General features: G+C 36.3%; 3 protein-coding genes across 6 annotated transcripts; all 3 read left to right on the top strand.

Moving 5' to 3' along the window:
* The first annotated feature begins 2145 nt into the window (after nt 1–2145).
* On the top strand, nt 2146–5293 carry LOC130732005 (probable 6-phosphogluconolactonase 4, chloroplastic). Its single transcript, XM_057584147.1, has 3 exons — nt 2146–2495; nt 2605–2740; nt 4714–5293. Exons 1-3 carry the CDS (start codon nt 2161–2163, stop codon nt 5176–5178), a joined length of 936 nt encoding a protein of 311 aa, XP_057440130.1. The 5' UTR covers nt 2146–2160; the 3' UTR covers nt 5179–5293.
* Nucleotides 5294–9805: 4512 nt separating this feature from the next.
* On the top strand, nt 9806–13708 carry LOC130745581 (probable 6-phosphogluconolactonase 4, chloroplastic). 4 transcript variants are annotated; one of them, XM_057597941.1, is made up of 4 exons: nt 9806–9947; nt 10510–10809; nt 10925–11060; nt 13028–13708. In XM_057597941.1, exons 2-4 carry the CDS (start codon nt 10664–10666, stop codon nt 13490–13492), a joined length of 747 nt encoding a protein of 248 aa, XP_057453924.1. In that variant the 5' UTR covers nt 9806–9947; nt 10510–10663; the 3' UTR covers nt 13493–13708. The 4 variants fall into 4 exon arrangements, with proteins under 4 accessions (XP_057453924.1, XP_057453906.1, XP_057453915.1 ...); XM_057597923.1 differs by having other exon boundaries at nt 9807–9947; nt 10438–10809; XM_057597932.1 differs by having other exon boundaries at nt 9808–9947; nt 10441–10809.
* Nucleotides 9814–23841, top strand: LOC130745609 (DNA-directed RNA polymerase III subunit RPC10-like). The gene is made up of 4 exons (XM_057597962.1): nt 9814–9947; nt 22608–22802; nt 22877–22967; nt 23500–23841. The coding sequence occupies exons 2-4, from the start codon at nt 22689–22691 to the stop codon at nt 23628–23630; spliced, it is 336 nt and encodes a 111-aa protein (XP_057453945.1). The 5' UTR covers nt 9814–9947; nt 22608–22688; the 3' UTR covers nt 23631–23841.
* Nucleotides 23842–23954: the final 113 nt, after the last annotated feature.

The raw sequence follows: 23954 nt of genomic DNA, 5'->3' as shown, positions 1-23954 counted from the left end.
ATTCAGCCTTTGACAATTCAGATTTCAGTATTGCTGCTGCAAGTGCTTTTTGCTTCTAGCTGCCCACATTGTTTTGTTAATGCTCTATCATAACTTATCTTGTTTCAGAATCATGAAAAGAATTGAACCATGCTGCTGCAAGTTATTGTTGCTTCTAACTCTCCATATCGTTTTGTAAAAAAATACATTTAACTGCTCTATCATAACATATGGCCTCACTGCATTCCTTTGTTAATTTCCCTGAAATGTCTCTCAGAATTTTATCCTACAAAAAAATCACGAGTAAGTAGTAGAATCAACATATTAAGAGACCAAATGAGAAGTTAGCTTGAGGAAATGCTAAAAGAATTGGAGAAACATAGCTTTAATAGCTTATCATGTTCAATAGAGGATTACTAATCACCATATATAGAAAAGAACAAGGGAAACACTTCTGCAAGCCTTAAGTTATGAAGTAATTTTATGTGGATGACAGGAATCATAGATATTAAGCAATATACAACTTATGCTATAGGTACCAACTCCCAAAGAATTCACACTACAAGTAATCTCACATAGTCCAAATCAGAACACACATGACAACATAAATACATGTATGTCTACTCCAATTGTATCCATAAATAACAGTACCAAACCTTGCATTATGAAAGAACAAAAATTATCCAATATTTATTCAACGTGGTAAAGATTCAAAGGCAATTCAACAAATAGTTAGAGTCATAAGCAACATGGTAAAAATTCAAAGGCAATTCAAAACTATTTTAGGATCCCTATACTGATAGTATGGCAACCAAAAATAGATAAGAACAAGAAGCTGCAAAAAGTAAATTTTAATAGGCAAGAAGTGATTTTTATAGATATAGGTATGAATCAAACAAAGGAAATGTGAACCTAGTCAAAGAAAATGTTCCAAAACCAAAGGCTTCAACCTGATGTTAAGCCTCGTTTTCGATTCTGGGGCTTGGTTCACAATTCTGACATGCTCACTCTTGTATACCGCCTCATAAGAACAGGGCTTGCTTCCAATTGAGATGATGAACAATAAAAGAGAGAAAAGGAAAATTAGAAAAGGACTGAAAGCACAATGATCTCTGAAACAATCTCCCTACCTTTGGATTTCCTAAAATTCCAAAAAGGGGAAGAGGGAGAGCCCTATTTCCTGAACGTTTGGCAAAGAATAATTATAAGAGAAAGAAGCAAGAAGCAGAAACGACGGAGGGTGGTTCATGGTGCTTCTCCCTACTTCACGGTCATGCTTTGCTTTGCGACACAAAAAGGGGTGAAAGACGACGAGTTTAGGTTGAGATCACGTGCTCTGTTCCCTTTGTTTTTAATTTTTAATTAAACAAAACTATTTTAAAAGGTAGTCTGACGTGGCAAAATGAAATATTGCTATTTGATGTATGTGTAAAGATGGTTTACACTGTCAGTTTTATAGGTTCGTGTTTGAAAAATGGTAATTCTATTTAAACACATGGATCTAGTTTTAAAAACATCAGTTATTTGTAATTAAATAGTTGAAATCTTGAAAATGTTAATCAACCATTAATATGCAAATTTTATGTTAGCAATTAATGAGGGGCTAAAAAGAAAATTAAAATTAGCATTCAAAAGACTTTCAATAATGAGTCTCCATACAAAACTCAAATGAAAATGAGCTTGTAATATTTTGGTCCAAATCAATATGAGGGTGACACTTGTCAGGCAAAGATGGAAGTTGGGTGAGAGTTATTCTTGGAGTGCCAAATCAGCTAGATGAAGCTCACAAAGTCCTCTTTTCTAAAGTATATAGATATTGATTCATACATAATGTTAAAAAATCAACTATTAAATACTTTAAGAGCATCCATTATCATGAAATTTGTTGGTAATGGATTGTGTTCCTAACATTTTTATTTCTAATCACATTTGAAAAATGCTGCTATCCAAAAATGTTAGTATTAATGAATAAGCTTAGATCATAAAATCGGATTAGATGCATAGAAGTTGAGAAACTAATGTTAAGGTTGATGGTATCGCCCAAGGTCATATGATGAGCCGAGGGTTCATTTCAGGGAAGAAAAATGAAGTTATTATAAACCAACAAAATGGTATGAAAAAACTTCAACATTGGTGAGTGATTTGACCGCCACTATAAGAACAACAACCCTGTGGGTCATCATGGCTCACACTCACTCTTCCTTGTTGCTCTCCAACACTCCGCGAATCCAATTCGCACCACCGTCCCTGTCAATCCCAACCCTGAATCCACCCTCCTCTCGATTCTCCACCTCTCACCCCTTCAGATTCATAGGCCTCACTTCCAAACCCAGCATCAACAAGCTCGTTTGCCAAGCTCAGAAAGCTTCAATGGCGGCAGCGGTTGAGGTTTTCGAGAAGGAGGAGCTCGCGACGTCTCTGGCCAAATACGTCGCCGATCTTTCCAATAAGTTCACTGCTGAAAGAGGGGCTTTCACTGTTTGTTTGTCTGGTGGGTCTTTGATCAGCTATCTCAGGTGAGTTTCATATTAAGGTTCCTTTTTTGTTGTTGAAACTGAATAATGATGATGATGATGATGATCAATTGAGCTGAAAAAAATGGGTTTTTTGTTGTTGGGTTTTCAGGAAATTGCTTGAGGCTCCTTATGTTGATTCTCTTGAATGGTCTAAATGGCATGTGTTTTGGTTGGATGAGAGGGTTGCGCCTAAGACTCATGAAGATAGTAACTACAAGCTTGCTTTTGATGGGTTTCTCTCCAAGGTGTGTATGTTATGTTTTGTTATCCATGACTTTTGTTTTTGGTGTTGGATCATATAATTGTTTATTTTGCTTGAACATTGTTTTCCAATTGTTGAAAATTTATTTTCTGTTCATTATGTGTTGTTGTCAGAAGTTGAGAAATTTATAGGAGGATAGTGCAAAAACAGCCACTAGATTTCTGTTCATTATGTGTGTAAGATGGGTATTGTTTGGCATGTTTAAAGAGAAAGGATGAGTATTGTTATCGCGTGGATGAAAGCCACCAGTCCCTATTTCACTAAATTAAAACCAGATAGAAGGAACTAAATGTAGATCGAATGAAAAAAACAACTATAGCTCAATTAGAAAATGGTATATTTAGTTATACTGAAAATAAAACGGAGCAATTAATACTAGTAGTTCATGAGAAAGTTGTTAGGGTACTGATTGCATCTGATCCTTCATACAGAACCTAGCTAAATTCCATTCAAATGTCTAATACCAGATTTAAAGGTTAAATCCTCTATATGAATTAACTATGAGTTCCTTGGTTAGTTAATCATCTATTAATCAAATGAAGTCCCTAATTCCTTAGTAACTTTTGATGAGAACAAAGGAATGATCAAAATTCAAAACAATAGGGTTTCAGCAAAAGCACATCAAATTACTAAATCAATTCCTAGATTTAACATATTAATAGTAGCAAACCTTAGATCTAGCTCATGGCAGAAATTTTCTATTCATTTGTAAACCCATTTTCAATCCTTGGCTAGATACACCAAAGAAGCATTAATTAAGCAAAGTGCAAACAGTCCTCAAATCTTGGGAAAAGGAGATTAGATTGGAAAGTCGAGCATTCTTTACATAATCCAAAGTGAACTACAACACTAACTGGGAATTTAGTTGTAAACTAATGCAAAGCAAAAAAAGATTAAGAGAGGAACACCATTGATGAATGAAGGAAGAGATGTTGGTTGATGGAGAAGAGTGGATCACTGATGAAGGAGGAAAGAGATGTTGGTTGGTCGCCCAGAAGGTGTACTTCAATTGCCTTATGTATGCAAACGGCAAAGTGTACTTTCAGATCCTTTCCTTCTTCTATTTAAAGCTACAATTCCATTAAGTGAGATTTTACTGATGGCCCTTAAGCACTGCAAAGCAAAACTCAATTTTTTCGGCCATTGATATAGCATTGGATTCTCAATGCTCAAGCACTGGGTATACAAAGACTCGGAGAAAATTTGCTTGTTTCTTATTATCAAACTAACTTCACTGCCTTCCTCGCTCCTTTCATCAATTATATTGCCTCTTCAATGAAATTTAAGTCATAATATGGACTACCAACCTTAAATTTCATGAAATTAGCATAAAACTTAATTAAAAATCTACAACTTACAGCAGAACTACAATTGCTTAAGAAAAAGTATATGTTAGGAACAATTGACTAAAAAGACATCAATATTGTGGTATATGGGCATGTTTTCATTCAGGCTAACTGCAAGATGTTAGGGGCAGTGATATCCCTTCCAAGGACAAGGGTTGGAGCATCGGTTACTCCACTTGTTGGGGTGGTCTATCCTTATATTTCCATATTTGAAGTGATTAGTACCAAACCTGAAGGATGTCATGATATCCTTGGAAACTAAAATACATATAAAACGTATTTTAAGTGGTGAAGTGAATCCACAAGTACAAACATTTCAGAGACTTCTAGTCTACACTGTAACAATGGTCAGGCAAATGAGTCCCCTTGTTGGATAGGATGGTATTACGTTGAGAAGCTTGTTAAATGTATTGTTCATTCCTATAAATTGATGCCACATGAAAAAAAAAAAGAATCGCTATCGGTTTCAAGTTATATGCTATATTTCATTCATGTCTGAGTCTTCTTTTTAATGATTGGATGACAAGTGTACCTCCCTAGTCTTCTGTTTGGATGAGATGATTTTATCTCAATCTAACATGTTGGCACTTTCATCACGGTTCTTTGACAGGTTCCGATTCCACCCGGTAATGTTTATGCAATTAATGATGCCCTGTCAGCTGAGGGAGCAGCTGATGATTATGAGACATGTCTCAGACACTTGGTCAAGAGCAATGTGATAACTTCATCAGTCAGCGGATTTCCGAAATTTGATCTCATGCTGCTGGGCATGGGCCCTGATGGGCACGTTGCTTCTTTGTTCCCAGGGCATCCTCTTGTGGAGGAGAATAAAAGATGGGTTGCCTTCATCAAGGACTCGCCAAAACCACCACCAGAGAGAATAACTTTTACCTTTCCGGTGATCAATTCCTCTGCTTATGCTGCACTTGTGGTGGCTGGTTCTGGTAAAGCAGATGCAGTTCACTCTGTACTGCGTGGCGGATCGCAAAACTCTAATAAGCTTCCTGCTGCATTGGTTTCACCTGAAGGGGAGTTGAAATGGTTCTTGGACAAAGGTGAAGCCTCCAAGCTGTAGATCCTCCATGTAAGGTGGTTAATCTATATGTTGTGCTAGTGTATTTTTACCTTTACAATATTGAGTTTTGTATGAGAACACATATCTAGTGCTGGATCTCCTTATCTCAGTGATAGGGATGGCAACGGGGCGGGTTTTCGAACCCGTACCCGAACCCGCAACACTACCCGCGGGTAGTCGACCCGTATCCGTACCCGTTAAGCGTCAAACGGGTACCCGTTTACGGGCCTTAAACGGGTTTGGATACCCGCGGGTACCCGTTAAGCGCCAAACGGGTACCCGTTTACAATTTTTTATTTTCCTAAATTACTGCAAATTAACTTTTTTTTTTGGGAAATTTAAATTGATTTCAGATCTTTAATAACACCCATATAATTGAACATTAATTGAGCGGATGAAGCAAATAAATATGAATTAATTTCAATTAGTTTGAAATATCAAGTTCATCAAAACAATCCAAGATTATAAATATTCTTCTCAAATCGAAACTTAATTACCACCATTATACACCAAACTTTGCTTATATTTTACTAAAAAATAATTATAGAATATTGACTTTGAATAATAAATTGAAAAAGAAAACATGCCAGACTAATTGCATTCAACAAGAAAAATAGTCTCAAATACCAAAATGGTAGCAGCAATTTTAAAACATGTCTACAATACCAAGAATCCACAAACTGATAACAACTACCCAAAAAACCGCTCTGGTACATTAAGATTTCCATTAAACAATGTAATCCAGAGGAAATAAATTTCAATTGTGCCCAAAATAGGTCAATAGCTCCGGATAAAATTCTACGGTAAGAAAATCAACCACTACGGCCCTACCAGACAGGGCCTGCAAAAAAGTTAATGTGCATCAAGACTCAAGTGATAAGATCAACCTTTCAAGAAAAGTACAACTGAAACTCAGAATATAATAATGTCAATGCCCTATGTAAATATAATGGCCATCATTTGAGGAAACAACATTTTTTGGATTGTTCACTCCTAAACTGTAAAACAAATCAGGCACTCTTACCTTCATCATCCCTCATTCCACTAATATTGATCAATCTTCATTAACTTTCACCACATGGCTCCTACAAAAGTATACAAATTAAAATCCAACCAAGCAATATTATTATGAAATTCAAAGAGAAAGTATGAAGATAAGACTAACAATGTCAACATCCATATCTTCCAATATTGTGGTGGAATACTCCATCATTTTACTCATATCCATTGATGGCGAAGAGCCTGAAAGTGGAAAACAAATAGTTTATTAAAAAGGGGTTGCAATAATAAATTAATTTTTATTAACTTAATGTAATACACTTAAATACCTTTCAAATTACTCCATAGCCAGTTTTGGTAACAAATCATTGCTTCCAAAGTATCTGGCCGCAATCTACTGCGATGTGGAGTGAGAAATCTACCACTAGTGCTAAACGTAGACTCCGAAGCAACAGTGGAGATAGGAATTGCTAGGAAATCTCTTGCGGCCATTTGCAAACTTGGGTATTTTAAGCCATTTTGCTTCCACCAACCCAATATATCAATAGGTTCTTCAAAAGGCAAAACCGCTTCTTCTAAATACATATCTAATTCTGACTTACACTTTCCTTTGGCCCTCCCCTTTTGCGCAACTTGATGACTTTTATATATTGACTGCCAAGGCACTATTCCAGCAACACTTTTTTCTTCCACTTCAGGGTTTATGCATGGAGATATATTCATAGCTTCCTTTCCCTTGAGTTTCTTTTCATACTCTTTAATCAAATCATGACAAAACTCTTTTATCTTAACAATTTCCTCAGAAGATTTTTCTCCATAAATGTAAGGAAAGTAAATGTCGATAAAACTAAGTTTTAACCTGGGGTCTAAAAGAGTACCAACAACCATCACATCAGTGACAACACCCCAATACTTGTCAAATTTGGCCTTCATACATTTAACCATTTCAACAACAACTTCATATGTAGAACTACTCCACATACCCAAAGCATTTTTAATCTCACAAATCTTGGGGAAAAGGACATTTGCAGTGGGATACATTTTATTTTTCCTATCATGTATTGCAGGATACTTTCATTTTGGAGGGGAAAAACTGTTTATTGACATTGCTAATTTGCTATCATGTATGTGCTTGTTTTTTCTGATATTTAGGGCTCCTGATATAGCAAAGGTGAGACACAAGATGGTGTATGCTAGCTCTAAGGACAGGTTCAAGAGGGAACTTGATGGCGTTCAAGTTGAGTTGCAAGCAACAGATCCTAGCGAGATGAGCCTTGATATCATAAAATCACGAGCACTATAAATGTGTCACACCTAGCTAATCACATTTCATCCTTTTCCAGTACAGCTAGCTTTTGCAGCAGTATAATACTCATTTTCTTTTCTTTTTTCTCTGTTTTTTGTTGTTGTTGTTTTTTCGTTCTTTTTGCTGAATGGTCTACATTCTAGACCCATAGTTTTTCAATACAATGCTAAGAAAAACACACTGCCGTGCATTTCAGACGATCTATAATTAGATGGCTTGGCTTATTGTATACATATACATTCTTTGGCTTCTTATAAGATTGCACTCTGTGAGTATATTGGTGTTTTTGGTTCCAAATTTGAGTCTTAAAATTAATTCTCATTGATTAGAATTACTTTTAGGCGGTTATATAGATGTTTGCCAATCAACTTAGAGAATCGATATTAGTCCCAAAAATTAACCATGTAGAAGAGTTAGAAAGAGGGACTTCTGCCTTAGACATAATCAAATGTGAAATTTCATATCACAACATTACCATACATAAATCATTTGTCTTGATTTCTCATAAGCGTATCTAAAGATAAATTACTCCGCCATCAACTTGTCTTAACTCACTTTTATTATAATCAATTTTATCAAAATCAAATGTATCTAAAATCAATTCTGAGAACATTTATCCAAACACACACTTTGATCTTGTGTTTCTGTAGTTTTTTTTGAGTTTGCAAGGCTCACTGTTCATAGACACTGAAGAAGTTAATGAAAACTGTGTAATTGGTTGGCTAGTAGTTTTAATCATATAATGAATAGCTGATGCTAATCAAAGGTTGAAGTTAAATTCGTTATCCTTGCAGGCACTATTATGAATGAAAAAGCAGAGAAGGATCTCCAAGATTTCAACACTCCCACATTATTTTCAAACCTGTAAAATACTCTAAACTGCTCGTTTTAAAACCGGGATCAAATATGTATGTACTTTAACACTATATTCGAATATCAAAAGAGATAGGAAGTGGAGAAACTGAAAGAAAGAAATGAGTTGCAAGAGAAGGATTAGATAAAGATTATAAATTGTTTAGATAGGTACAAATAAGAAAACAAAAGATATCAAAATTTCTCTTTGCTTCTTTAAACAAATAGAGAAATTAATTAAATTTGGATAAGGAGTCGACTTTAGCCTCTAGATTTAATGTTTAGGAAGAGAATAAGGGTAACAATGACAAATGATTCATTTCTTTCTTATTATTTTTGGTGAAAATTTGGTTTTCCTTAATCTTCTATTAACCAAATGAGTGTTAGACTTATTTCTCTTTCATTTCTTATTTCCTATGTTCTTAAGTATTCTTATCTATAAATATGAGGTTAGATGGACAACAGTCCATTGAAATACTGCACTAAATACACTTCACGTTGCTACTTTAGGAAGGCGAGCAAAAGGTATCATGGCAAGAGATTGGAGAAGACACATTTGGCCTTTATGCTTTAGATTTGGTGTTTCATGTTTTTTTGGACTGGTCAGGGGTGACAAGGCTAAGACCTAAGAGGTTTCCCAAATTATGTGCAAAGTAGGGCATTATCTTCTTTTGGTTGCCTCTATTAGGCCCTGGCGGGTGGAGGATCCGTTGAAAGGCTTGGCGCGATCGTGTGAAGCTTAGGAGCATTTAGAGATTACTTCATCATGTGAGCGACCACCCACCGACGTCTTCCTCATCCAACTAGAGATTTCTTCATGCAACATGTAGTGTCCTCATTGGACGAGCTACAACGTCTTACTTGTAGTGGTTCATATAGGCTTGGGCAGCATTTGTTAAGGCCCAAACCTTATGAGGATTTAGGGTAAGGGTCATATTCTCCTTACTATAAAAAAGAAAAAAAAAATTGTTATTAATGATGTTCACTATGCTAAAAAGACAATTAGGTTTAGAATCCAAATTCCAACATGTTTTGACTTGATCATTTCTTCCTTTTATGTAACATGAATAAGCTGTAAGTCTAATTTCAAAACAAGATGCAAGTGAACATAAGACTAAACAACTTTTTTTTTGATAAGCAAGACTAAACAACTTAATTAAGCACTTATAAAAATAAGCGCGTATCGCATAAATGTTTATTTATAAATTAATTTGATAAAGTTATTGAAATCAGTTAAAAATAAGTTATAACTAAGCATAAACTCTTCAACTCTTATTCATAAGATAATCTAAACAACTTATGAAAATAAGTTTAAAATAACTTAAACTTAAACATATATAATGAATCTCAACTTTTTTGATTTAGTGCACATAATGCTAGAATTATTCCATAACCTTAATTTATTATTGGAAATGAACATTGATTCTCTGTGGAATTTTCCCTTCCTATATAAACTTGTGTTATTGCACAGTGCATTTCTTCTTCCTTATTCTCTCCCTTGATCATCAACCCAAAACGCTGTCGTTTCGATCTCTGCAGCGTTCCTCTCTTCCTTTCACGCGCGACGCCACACCAACCTCTCTCTGAATCTCTGCTGCTTCTGGACACCAAGGTTTTCCCTCTTCCTCTAACCTATTTCATCATTCGTTTCTTCGAATTAGGTTTTCAAGCGCTGAATTGGGGTTCAATTTTGATAAGGGTTTCAATTTCTCTGCAAATTCTGTTTTGATCGATTTTTAATTTTCTTTTTGTGTATTAAGAATGTTGATGGAATATAAGGATTGAAAATGGTGTTTATTAGTTTTAGGTTTTGATGCTTGCATTTTGTTCCTTCTTCAAGTTTGGATTGACTGTATTGGTGAAATCTGTTTGGGGAAAATGTAAATTAGGTATGGGCATGGATTCCCTAATTTTCAGCGTTTTCTCCTTCGGTTTATCTAGGTGAATGGATTTAGAGGATTGTTGTTTTTAGAGTAGGGAATAGAAAAATAGAGCTAGTTGCACGCGAAGAGCAATAGGAAGAAAGCTGTATAGGTAGACATTCATCTTTACCACATTGATTCAACTCTAATGCTTGCTTTCCTTTCATAAAATCGATGTAGTAGTATTCCCATTTGTACAACAACCCTGTGGGTCATCATGGCTCACACTCACTCTTCCTTGTTGCTCTCCAGCACTCCGCGAATCCAATTCGCACCACCGTCCCTGTCAATCCCAACCCTGAATCCACCCTCCTCTCGATTCTCCACCCCTCACCCCTTCAGATTCATAGGCCTCACTTCCAAACCCAGCATCAACAAGCTCGTTTGCCAAGCTCAGAAAGCTTCAATGGCGGCAGCGGTTGAGGTTTTCGAGAAGGAGGAGCTCGCGGCGTCTCTGGCCAAATACGTCGCCGATCTTTCCAATAAGTTCACTGCTGAAAGAGGGGCTTTCACTGTTTGTTTGTCTGGTGGGTCTTTGATCAGCTATCTCCGGTGAGTTTCATATGAAGGTTCCTTTTTTGTTGTTGAAACTGAATAATGATGATGATGATGATGATGATGATCAATTGAGCTGAAAAAAATGGGTTTTTTGTTGTTGGGTTTTCAGGAAATTGCTTGAGGCTCCTTATGTTGATTCTCTTGAATGGTCTAAATGGCATGTGTTTTGGTTGGATGAGAGGGTTGTGCCTAAGACTCATGAAGATAGTAACTACAAGCTTGCTTTTGATGGGTTTCTCTCCAAGGTGTGTATGTTATGTTTTGTTGTCCATGACTTTTGTTTTTGGTGTTGGATCATATAATTGTTTATTTTGCTTGAACATTGTCTTCCAATTGTTGAAAATTTATTTTCTGTTCATTATGTGTTGTTGTCAGAAGTTGAGAAATTTATAGGAGGATTGTGCAAAAACAGCCACTAGATTTCTGTTCATTATGTGTGTAAGATGGGTATTGTTTGACATGTTTAAAGAGAAAGGATGAGTATTGTTATCGCGTGGATGAAAGCCACCAGTCCCTATTTCACTAAATTAAAACCAGATAGATGGAACTAAATGTAGATCAAATGAAAAAAACAACTATAGCTCAATTAGAAAATGGTATATTTAGTTATACTGAAAATAAAACGGAGCAATTAATACTAGTAGTTCATGAGAAAGTTGTTAGGGTACTGATTGCATCTGATCCTTCATACAGAACCTAGCTAAATTCCATTCAAATGTCTAATACCAGATTTAAAGGTTAAATCCTCTATATGAATTAACTACGAGTTCCTTGGTTAGTTAATCATCTATTAATCAAATGAAGTCCCTAATTCCTTAGTAACTTTTGATGAGAACAAAGGAATGATCAAAATTCAAAACAATAGGGTTTCAGCAAAAGCACATCAAATTACTAAATCAATTCCTTAACATATTAATAGTAGTAAACCTTAGATCTAGCTCATGGCAGAATTTTTCTATTCATTTGTAAACCCATTTTCAATCCTTGGCTAGATACACCAAAGAAGCATTAATTAAGCAAAGTGCAAACAGTCCTCAAATCTTGGGAAAAGGAGATTAGATTGGAAAGTCGAGCATTCTTTACATAATCCAAAGTGAACTACAACACTAACTGGGAATTTAGTTGTAAACTAATGCAAAGCAAAAAAAGATTAAGAGAGGAACACCATTGATGAATGAAGGAAGAGATGTTGGTTGATGGAGAAGAGTGGATCACTGATGAAGGAGGGAAGAGATGTTGGTTGGTCGCCCAGAAGGTGTACTTCAATTGCCTTATGTATGCAAACGGCAAAGTGTACTTTCAGATCCTTTCCTTCTTCTATTTAAAGCTACAATTCCATTAAGTGAGATTTTACTGATGGCCCTTAAGCACTGCAAAGCAAAACTCAATTTTTTCGGCCATTGATATAGCATTGGATTCTTAATGCTCAAGCACTGGGTATACAAAGACTCGGAGAAAATTTGCTTGTTTCTTATTATCAAACTAGCTTCACTGCCTTCCTCGCTCCTTTCATCAATTATATTGCCTCTTCAATGAAATTTAAGTCAGAATATGGACTACCAACCTTAAATTTCATGAAATTAGCATAAAACTTAATTAAAAATCTACAACTTACAGCAGAACTACAATTGCTTAAGAAAAAGTATATGTTAGGAACAATTGACTAAAAAGACATCAATATTGTGGTATATGGGCATGTTTTCATTCAGGCTAACTGCAAGATGTTGGGGGCAGTGATATCCCTTCCAAGGACAAGGGTTGGAGCATCGGTTACTCCACTTGTTGGGGTGGTCTATCCTTATATTTCCATATTTGAAGTGATTAGTACCAAACCTGAAGGATGTCATGATATCCTTGGAAACTAAAATACATATAAAACGTATTTTAAGTGGTGAAGTGAATGCACAAGTACAAACATTTCAGAGACTTCTAGTCTACACTGTAACAATGGTCAGGCAAATGAGTCCCCTTGTTGGATAGGATGGTATTACGTTGAGAAGCTTGTTAAATGTATTGTTCATTCCTATAAATTGATGCCACATGAAAAAAAAAAGAATCGCTATCGGTTTCAAGTTATATGCTATATTTCATTCATGTCTGAGTCTTCTTTTTAATGATTGGATGACAAGTGTACCTCCCTAGTCTTCTGTTTGGATGAGATGATTTTATCTCAATCTAACATGTTGGCACTTTCATCACGGTTCTTTGACAGGTTCCGATTCCACCCGGTAATGTTTATGCAATTAATGATGCCCTGTCAGCTGAGGGAGCAGCTGATGATTATGAGACATGTCTCAGACACTTGGTCAAGAGCAATGTGATAACTTCATCAGTCAGCGGATTTCCGAAATTTGATCTCATGCTGCTGGGCATGGGCCCTGATGGGCACGTTGCTTCTTTGTTCCCAGGGCATCCTCTTGTGGAGGAGAATAAAAGATGGGTTGCCTTCATCAAGGACTCGCCAAAACCACCACCAGAGAGAATAACTTTTACCTTTCCGGTGATCAATTCCTCTGCTTATGCTGCACTTGTGGTGACTGGTTCTGGTAAAGCAGATGCAGTTCACTCTGTACTGCGTGGCGGATCGCAAAACTCTAATAAGCTTCCTGCTGCATTGGTTTCACCTGAAGGGGAGTTGAAATGGTTCTTGGACAAAGGTGCAGCCTCCAAGCTGTAGATCCTCCATGTAAGGTGGTTAATCTATATGTTGTGCTAGTGTATTTTTACCTTTACAATATTGAGTTTTGTATGAGAACACATATCTAGTGCTGGATCTCCTTATCTCAGTGATAGTTAACACCGGGGAGATGAGTGTTTGTATGTCTTTTGTATTAGCAATAAGAGGACTAGAGTGAAGATACAGAGTGCAATAAAAAGTTTGTTTGCTTCAAAATTTATGAATTCCTATTAATGTGAAGCAATCAAACCACCCTTCCCTCTTCATCCAACCGAGATGCACTCAGCGAAAGCCTGAGTTTTCTTCATGACTCGCCTGATCAGATTCCTATGTCTGGCCAGTCTGGGGATGGAATCAATGAATGAGGTCACATTTGAAAGAGCTTATTAAACCTTATAACATTAGTGCTTTCGCTGTTTCGCAAGTGTTTGGGGAAAGTTCTGAAAATAATTCTTGACATACCTACCTATAAGTTGTGTTAAGCCTATTTATTTTCATAAGCGGTTCATGGTAGCTAGAATAAGTGTTTACACTAATTATAAGTTATTTTGAGTTTATTTCAATCAACCTATCAAATTAGCTCATGAATTAACTGTTTACTTAATACACATTTATTATCGTAAACACTTAATTAGGCTATTTACTCAAAAACATCATAAGTGGACTTACATTACTTTCTTTCAAGTCTTGCTTTGAGTTGTGTTCATCCTAGTTTTGAATGTCATGGTTAATTGGTCTCATCTTTGTCATTTAAATGAATCAAGTGATCATTCCATGCTAATTTTGTTTCTTCCTGATTTTTTCCCCGCAATCAATGCAAGTTATTGACCCCTGCATGTTCCTTGATGCTTTTTGACGGGCATATCTTTTTTTGAGTTGTGTGTGGTATTGTTAAATGATGGATGATACGTTATTGTATTATAATTTATAAGGACTTGCTTTCTACCACAAGTCCACGAGCGTAGGGATATATATAAATTACAGGAGAGTGCTAAGCAATTTTTTGTTCATCCACACCGTTTCTTATCAGTAATAAGATTCATATAAAATTAGGAGGTGATCTATCAATTAGCAATAAGTCTACGGTTATAATATAATGAAACTCACATTAATTATAAATAACCAGAAATAGTGTGTTGAAAAAATAATGTTAAGAGGGCGTGTAACTAGAATTTCTATGTAGATTATGCAGAAGAATTACTGAGCTGAAAAGTCAAGATGAGAAGTAAGATGATAACCGAAGAAAGGAAAACGCAATGCTTGCATTCTTACCTTGTGAGTGAAAGAGTAACTTCCTTTGAGACCCGAGTCATAAGATTCGGTGTTTTTCTTGTTGTATACACCATAACCAAGGTTTAAAGCTCCCACAAGTTCGCATCCATTGGATGGAATTCGGATCATGGTGGCCCAACCCAAGTGCATTAGCAGTTTAGCACTTCACCTTGTTGTTATGTTGTTTGAGCTCTTATTAGCAATTTTTCTTAGGGCGGGTAGAAATCAGGAATTCGTGACATTCAATTGACATACACTTTAGTGATACCGTGAAGTGAAAAAAAAAATATTGTTAAACACGTGTCTCGATTGAATATCGCGGATTTATGGTGGTTAACAATCATTACTTTTTTTTTCAGGCATGAAGTTTTCACTCTTTTTTCATTTTGTTTTTCTCTCTCTTAACAAGGCAAAGAACATATACAACTGCTGATGAATGAGTTCATAGCTTTATTTTAACACATAGGACTAGGGGAATTTCCTTTCCTCATCAATAATTCTGAGTTTTCAAATGATTCATTCAGAAATTCGTGACACTCAATTGACATCCACTTTAGTGATAACGTGAAGTGGGAAAAAAACATAAAACATGTTTAGTGGGGGATTTTCAACCGTCGAGAAATGTGTGTTGTGTTTTATTTACACTCTGTGTTCAGCGGAATACTGCCGCTAAACACGTATGTCGATTGAATATCACAGATTTATGGTGTTCAACAATCATTACTTTTTTTATTATTTTATTTTAGTTCTTTGTATTCACTAAAAAATCATAAAGTTTTCACTCTTCTTTCATTCCCTTTTTTTCTCCCTTAACAAGGCAAACAACATATACAACTGCTGATGAAGGAGGTAATAGCTTTACTTTAACACATAGGACTAGGGGAATTTCCTTTCCTCATAGCTAACCTGAGTTTTCAAATGATTCATACTTGGATTAACTTTTTTTTTTATCAGAATTAGTATTGACATGTAAGAACCATTCACAGAAACTTCTCATCAGAATTGATTAGGTCTTTAGAAATTAATTATAAAAGAGTTTTCAAACATCCACTAACCATGGACTCATTTAACATGAGATACATATATTTGGCCTTCATCTCATCCTTAACAGCCACTCCAGGAATATCCACATGTTAGAGATAAAAACACCTCCGCTTGACTCAAGCTTAGTGAGTAAGAGTCAAGCTTAGTAGTAGTAGTTTTGTTAGTTATACTACTGTTATACTTGTTGAAGTTAGTTAGGAATTAGATACATTAGATTGTCTAGGTTCATTCACTTTGTATCCAAGCTGCAACTATATTAAGCAGCATTGTATCTTGTTCACAGTATCAATAATATCACAATGTAGTTTCTACATTTCTGTTATGGTATCAGAGCCCCATGTGGGGATTCTGTCATGCTTTCCGCACTGTGATTTTGCATCGTTTCTGCATTCTTCTTTTCTGGATCGTCTTCCAATGGCGATCATTCGGTGATTTCTGGATCGTTGTTCAGCGAAGCTTTGCTTCATTCGAGTGTCTGTTTCAGCAACCGCTTGCGATTTTCGCTTCAGATTCGACGGGTCTCTGATTGACGTTTTGTGCTTCATCTTCGATTGCGTTTTTTGTGTCTGATTCAGGATCAGCTTCTACTTCGGGTTATGATTTCTGGTTTCATGAGCGTTTTGTGATTTGCATTTTGGTTCGTGATTTGAGATCTTCTTCAGTTTCGATCTTGTTCTCAGTGCATATGGATTTCGCATCTTCTCAGCCTCACGTGTCTGATTCACGACTTGCATCTGAATTGCGATTTGTTCGCGATTTCGCATCTTTTCTGACTGTCTCTGTTACGCATTCTGATTCGTGGTTTGGTCTAGGATTCACGTTGTTTGATTCCGGCTTCTCTTCATCGAAGCTCATCTTCTTCAATCTCGTTTCTGCCAGTTTCAGATTCGGTTTTGTTGTAACCGTTGGTTCAGGTTCGCGATTTCAGGTTCTTATTAGTTCGTGATTTACTGATTTCTATTTTCCTGCATCGCGATTTTGCATCGTTTTTGCCTCGCGATTTCGGATTTCTGTGTTGGTCTTGTTGCGTATTTCACAGAACTCGTACAGTTTGTTGGTGATGAGGAATCTGCATCCTCTTAATTTGCAGTTGTTGGCTTCAATTGATTGAATCTGGCTTCGATTGCTTCAGTTTTCTGGCTTCGATTGCTTCAGATTTTGGTCCCGATTGTTGTTTCCTGGTTTGTTCTCTCTACGTCACCCGTGGTAGAGCTTTTATGCAGTCGTCGATCCTCGTTTGTTCGTCACTGCAATTGGTTTCATTCACACCGCTGCCTATGTACGTGTGATTTGCTTGTTGATTTCGGTTTGATTCTTGCACCAATGCCTATGTACTTGGTGATTTTGTTGTATCTCTGCTTCTTTGTTCATGGAATTCAGCCATGGACGCCATGTGTATGCGGCAATGCACTGCAGATTTTTTTTCTGGTTTCTGTTTCAGTTCTGGACTTGCACAACATGCAAGCCGCTTCTGATATAGATTTGCATCTCTTGCTTGAATAATATCCATCACAAGTTTTCCACAGGGTGATTTCTTCCCTTTGTATTTGGTGCTTTTATGCTTACCTTTGGTGTAGTTTTGGGTTTTGCCTCTGCAATTGGTGGCATTGGTATGATGTTGCAATGCATTCCATAGAGTCTCTACTGACAGGATATGCAAGGAGAAATGATGTTACTGTGTCATTCAAATTTGTTTCACCATGTTGCAGTTCCAATCCTCTTGGAAGAGTTTACATCTTGAACTTTGTTGAACTTTCTAGATCTCACCTTGGGAAGTCCGTGCTACTTTATTGATACCACGCTTCAGATGTTACTGATTTTGCTTCAGATGCAAAAAGAACAGATCTTGCTTCAGATGCTGCTGATTTTGCTTCAGATGCTGCAGCAACAAGAAGAACAGATTTTGCTTCAGATGCTACTGATTTTGCTTCAGATGCTGCGGCAACAAGAAGAAACTCCACTAGAATTAGACATCAACCAACTCATCTCAAGGATTACATCTGTTCTTCCTCTTGTGCAGCCATTCCAACATCTTCCAAGATTTTCTTGGCAAATTTCATGATATGGGAACATTGTCCTGGAGACCGTTAGAATTGAAATGGGTGAACCACTTTGAGCAGGACCTCTGTACTGCACAGCTAGAGCTGGATTGTGTACGATGTTCTTGAGCATGCTGTAGTAAGCAATTGAGAGCATCCAAGGACACCACCTTCCAGCTACAAATTTTCTCTTGTCCAAGCTTGGAATGTATGCTGTACATTCCAGCTTGAGGGGGGGTGTTAGAGATAAAAACACCTCCGCTTGACTCAAGCTTAGTGAGTAAGAGTCAAGCTTAGTAGTAGTAGTTTTGTTAGTTATACTTCTGTTATACTTGTTGAAGTTAGTTAGGAATTAGATACATTAGATTGGCTAGGTTCATTCACTTTGTATCCAAGCTGCAACTATATTAGGCAGCATTGTATCTTGTTCACAGTATCAATAATATCACAATGTAGTTTCTACATTTCTGTTACCACACACAACAAATTGCAGCTTCTTGTAAAATAAGCAAGAAAAGGTCCTATGAGCACATGGGCAGCGCAAGTTTGGGGATGCATACAATGCACTATTTGCCTCGATTTCACACTAATATTTTCACACGACGTTTTATGTGTCTTTTGTGGTTTTAGATGGCATTGGTTTCTGCAAACCTTTCTTTTCCATACAAAGTACATACAAGTTTCTAATCCTGCATTAGTTTCTAATAATATTGCCGACGATTCCACCGCCATCAACTTGTCTTAACTCACTTTTATTATAATCAATTTTATCAAAATCAAATGTATCTAAAATCAATTCTGAGAACATTTATCCAAACACACACTTTGATCTTGTGTTTCTGTAGTTTTTTTTGAGTTTGCAAGGCTCACTGTTCATAGACCCTGAAGAAGTTAATGAAAACTGTGTAATTGGTTGAGGCTCACTGTTCATAGACCCTGAAGAAGTTAATGAAAACTGTGTAATTGGTTGGCTAGTAGTTTTAATCATATAATGAATAGCTGATGCTAATCAAAGGTTGAAGTTAAATTCGTTATCCTTGCAGGCACTATTATGAATGAAAAAGCAGAGAAAGATCTCCAAGATTTCAACACACCCACATTATTTTCAAACCTGTAAAATACTCTAAACTGCTCGTTTTAAAACCGGGATCAAATATGTATGTACTTTAACACTATATTCGAATATCAAAAGAGATAGGAAGTGAAGAAACTGAAAGAAAGAAATGAGTTGCAAGAGAAGGATTAGATAAAGATTATAAATTGTTTAGATAGGTACAAATAAGAAAACAAAAGATATCAAAATTTCTCTTTGCTTCTTTAAACAAATAGAGAAATTAATTAAATTTGGATAAGGAGTCGACTTTAGCCTCTAGATTTAATGTTTAGGAAGAGAATAAGGGTAACAATGACAAATGATTCATTTCTTTCTTATTATTTTTGGTGAAAATTTGGTTTTCCTTAATCTTCTATTAACCAAATGAGTGTTAGACTTATTTCTCTTTCATTTCTTATTTCCTATGTTCTTAAGTATTCTTATCTGTAAATATGAGGTTAGATGGTTAGAGCGGTCCATTGAAATACTGCACTAAATACACTTCACGTTGCTACTTTAGGAAGGCGAGCAAAACGTATCATGGCAAGAGATTGGAGAAGACACATTTGGCCTTTATGCTTTAGATTTGGTGTTTCATGTTTTTTTGGACTGGTCATGGGTGACAAGGCTAAGACCTAAGAGGTTTCCCAAATTATGTGCAAAGTAGGGAAGAGCAATAGGAAGAAAGCTGTATAGGTAGACATTCATCTTTACCACATTGATTCAACTCTAATGCTTGCTTTCCTTTCATAAAATCGATGTAGTAGTATTCCCATTTGTACAACAACCCTGTGGGTCATCATGGCTCACACTCACTCTTCCTTGTTGCTCTCCAGCACTCCGCGAATCCAATTCGCACCACCGTCCCTGTCAATCCCAACCCTGAATCCAATAGAGAAATTAATCAAATAGAGCTAGTTGCACGCGAAGAGCAATAGGAAGAAAGCTGTATAGGTAGACATTCATCTTTACCACATTGATTCAACTCTAATGCTTGCTTTCCTTTCATAAAATCGATGTAGTAGTATTCCCATTTGTACAACAGAATGTTTGGAAACTCGTTCGGAAATTATGGTGAAGGAAAAGTCATGGTGAAGAGAAGTTACTTCCCTTAGCTTCTCCAATAGTAGAATCGAGTTTAGGTCTCCAAGACATACAACCAAACTTACACTAGGTTTGCATGAATGCGGATGAAAATAGTTTGAAATTATCTAAAAAAAACAGTAGTTATTAGGTTAGTACAAAAAGGGGAAATTTTGGAAAGGACAAATGAAGAGAATAAGTTATAGACAGATAATTCTGTGGTGCTCTACTAATGTGTGCGATGTTTGTAACGCATGTTAAGGACAAAGAATATACCACATGTTAACAGAACTTGATTACACAAGCTGAAAACCGTCTCTAAATAGATTAAACAAAAAAAGGGTACGATGGACAAAGATTCAATTTAAAAAAATCCAAGTGATGAGAAATCCTTTGCAAGTAAGGCATCATGTTTTAAACTTCAAGAGCATAACAGACCCTCAAATTCTTCCAAAACAAGACTCAATTTTGAATCTGGGATATGAAGAACTAACTAAGAGTTGTATGCATCTGAAGCTAAATTCTCAATTTCTTATTCAACAACTAACCAGGAAAATAAAGGACATGGAAAGAGAGATATACAGGCTATGAAGCACGGATTCGGATACGGACACAGACACGGACACGGACACGATACGGACACTGCGACACGGCTAACATTCAAAAAGCAGGATACGGGGACACGGCGTATATATATATATAATATATATATATATATATATATATATATATAATATACACACATTCTCAAATCAAGACAAATTAGGGTGTATTTATAAAGAAAACATAAAACAACATCCTATGCTCTATACTAATGAACTTATTACAAAAAAGTAAGACTTATTTTACAAAGTAAGCACTATGTCTAAATGTAAAATGTATTTTATAATAGTAATATGAGTGTCCCATAGATGTCTAGCCAACAAGAGGTGTCAGCTTGAAGTGTCCGAGCCGAAGAAAAAAAACGTTTTGCTCGGACACCACAAAAAAGTGTCGGATACGTGTCGTACGGGTATCGTACGAGTGTCGGTGTCGTGTCAGTATCCGACATGGGGACACGTCTTCTATGAGAAGTATCCGTGCTTCATAGTATACAGGGTATTGGCATACTGAATATCAGCTTCCAGAGCTTTCAAAGATTCTCAAAATAGAGTTTGGTTGTAAGAAATACAGGTTCTTGTTTCGGTTGATGACCATCCCACAAATATGTGGAAGTCACTCTCTCGGAGTGTTAGGCTATGTTTGAGAGTTTTAGAAGGGGGGGGGGGGGGGGGGGGGGTAAGCACTCCCCTTCGTTGGAAGTTTAAAATTCCACTAAACACCCCAATTTGGGGGAACTTCCCAAAATAACTAAAGCAGGGTCTTGGAGGGTTTTCAAAAATTCCCCAAACCTTTTTCTCCTAAAAAACTCCTAAACAAGGAGAGGGCTTCTCATAAGCCTCCTCTTTCCCTTCCCTCCCCCCGAAACTCAACTTGCAATCAAAGCCTTTGGTGATCATTCTTGAAGTTTTGGGTAGTTTAAGGAGGTGAAGTGGATACTGTCTGTTGTAGGTAATTTCCCATTTCCCTGGACAAATGAAAAAAGTATTTATGGATAAACCTTCGGTATGCATATGGAGTTCCCTTATGGATATGAATTTGATCCTTTAACCATTTTTGCATTCCCTTTTAATGATCTAATTGAGGTGCTGGTTAATGAGTCTAAATAATGATGCTTATGTTTCTGTTTTGTTTTTGTTTGTGCATGTTCAGTTCTTCTTGTTTAATACGTTGCTACAATGACAATTCGGTCATATATAAAGTGAAAGCCCTAACCCTACATAATAATAAAATATCTAAACACTTAATGCATTAGATCGCCCCTAAAATATGAGGTCGTCTGAGTGTGAGATCGCTCTACACATATAGGTCAACTTTGAGAATCAGCATTTTGGGCTTGCGATCGCTACTTTGAGTCCATCTTGCCATCTTTCCCCCTGCAAGACTCCAAACCTTAAGCATTCATGCGAAGTGTGTGTCTTTCAAACCATTTTTTGTCAATAGAGGTTAGATTAAATTGTGAGCTCAAACCTACAAATACAAGTAATCATATCATAATGAAAGCAATACTTCATAGCACTAAAAACACTTTCCTGATTAAACTATTTTAAAACTACACATTGACAAAATTCATGTACAGTTTTATCATTTATGTATACTGTTTTCACTTTTCTCAATTAGAATACGACACACGACCTAAAAAACAGCAGTTCGGGAATAATAAGATATTAAGTTGGTGGTTAACTGAGTTTTTTATTGGCCAACAACACAAACAACACCGAAAAATCGGTACCCAAGTTTTTTGGTTACAAGAGGAAAAGGGTGTTGTCTAAGGTGCATTAGGGTTTTAATATGTTGTTTTTATTTTTTGAAGGGACCTAAGTTTAATCCATTACACTTAGCAATTGGTATTTTTTTTAATATAATCAAGGGCAGTAGGGCACGAATTAAAAGGCCAGAAGGAAGTTAAATAAAAGGCCCAAATAGGCATTTGTTGATGATGGTATAAAAACCCTACCTACAATCCTATTCTTGCGCTGCGCAGGTGTGGTTGGTTCGATTATCCCTCCTCCAATTGATCCTTCTCCTGGCTGCAATCGCGGTACTCGGTAATATTTGATAGAAGATGGAGTTTTGCCCGTCGTGCAGTAACATGCTGAAATTTGAACTGCCCAATATGGGTCACAACTCAAGACTTTTTTGTCAAACTTGCCCCTACGTTTGCTACATCGAGAAAGGGGTAGGAATACGATTCCACTCATCTTTTCTTTTATATCTTTGCTTTCTTATCAATTTTGTATTTTCAATTTTCAGGTTAAGATTAAGAGAAAGCAGCGCTTGGTCAGAAAAGAGATTGATCCTGTTATCTCTTATGATGACATGAAGAATGCCCCCACAACCGAAGGTACATTACCCCTGCTGCCAATACATGTCAAAATTTGGATACTTTAATTAAGAGGAAACTGAATATTTTTAGGGAAATGGTCATGAGTTAGAGACTAGCATATTATATGACAGTAGTGATTAGCAACTCTCCCACTAAAAATAGCTTATTTCTCTTTATATAGTATAGGAAAATGAGAAGATCGATAGAAGTACCAATTAGGAGGGTTGACCAGATGGAAGATAGTTCTATAGCTAGAGCTTGAGGGAATCCAATTAAAACTTTAAGTCAAACCATTAAGAGAGCTTTAAAGGTGAATGTTTTTCTATCTTTAGGCTTAATGCATGACATAGTTTTATGGCATTACATAATTTATGTTGCTGACACCATCTAGCCGGAAAAAGGTTTGGTGGTTGTGGTTCTTGTTTCTCTACAATATAGTAAGTATTTTTAAGCGATGATGATGAATTATGCTAGATTTTTTTTTTTTATTTTTTGCTTTGTTCTTTCTTGATCACCATTTCCTTTTCTCACTTCTTCCTTTTTCTTGTAGTTCGATGCCCAAATTGCAGTCATGATAAAGCTGCCTACACAGAAATGCAGATTCGATCAGCTGATGAGCCCGCAACTATATTTTACTGGTGCTTGAATGAAAAGTGTAGGCATCAATGGCGTGAAGATTGACTTCATTCTTATGCAATGTATTATTTCATTGTTAGCTGCTTCTAATTGGGATTACATGACAGCTAAGGGATTTTTGGATTGTTTTTTATTTCACTTTTTCTCTAAAATTACAAAAATAATGCTCTGTTTTTATTCTGTCATCACAGAATTTTGTTTTAAGGATTCAAAATTGCCAAATGAGTTAAAGTAACTTTGCTGCTTGATGTTATAACTCCCATCAAGATTAGAATCAACACAGTTGTCAGTTTTTCATGCAAGTATAGTATGCAACAAATCCTTGTGCTCTTATTGGTCTTCCAAGCTAGCCAAACTTGGACAAGAATT

The sequence above is a fragment of the Lotus japonicus genome, chromosome 1 (assembly GCF_012489685.1).
Source record: "Lotus japonicus ecotype B-129 chromosome 1, LjGifu_v1.2".
Lineage (NCBI taxonomy): Eukaryota > Viridiplantae > Streptophyta > Magnoliopsida > Fabales > Fabaceae > Lotus > Lotus japonicus.
This window is presented reverse-complemented; position numbering and strand designations above follow the sequence as displayed.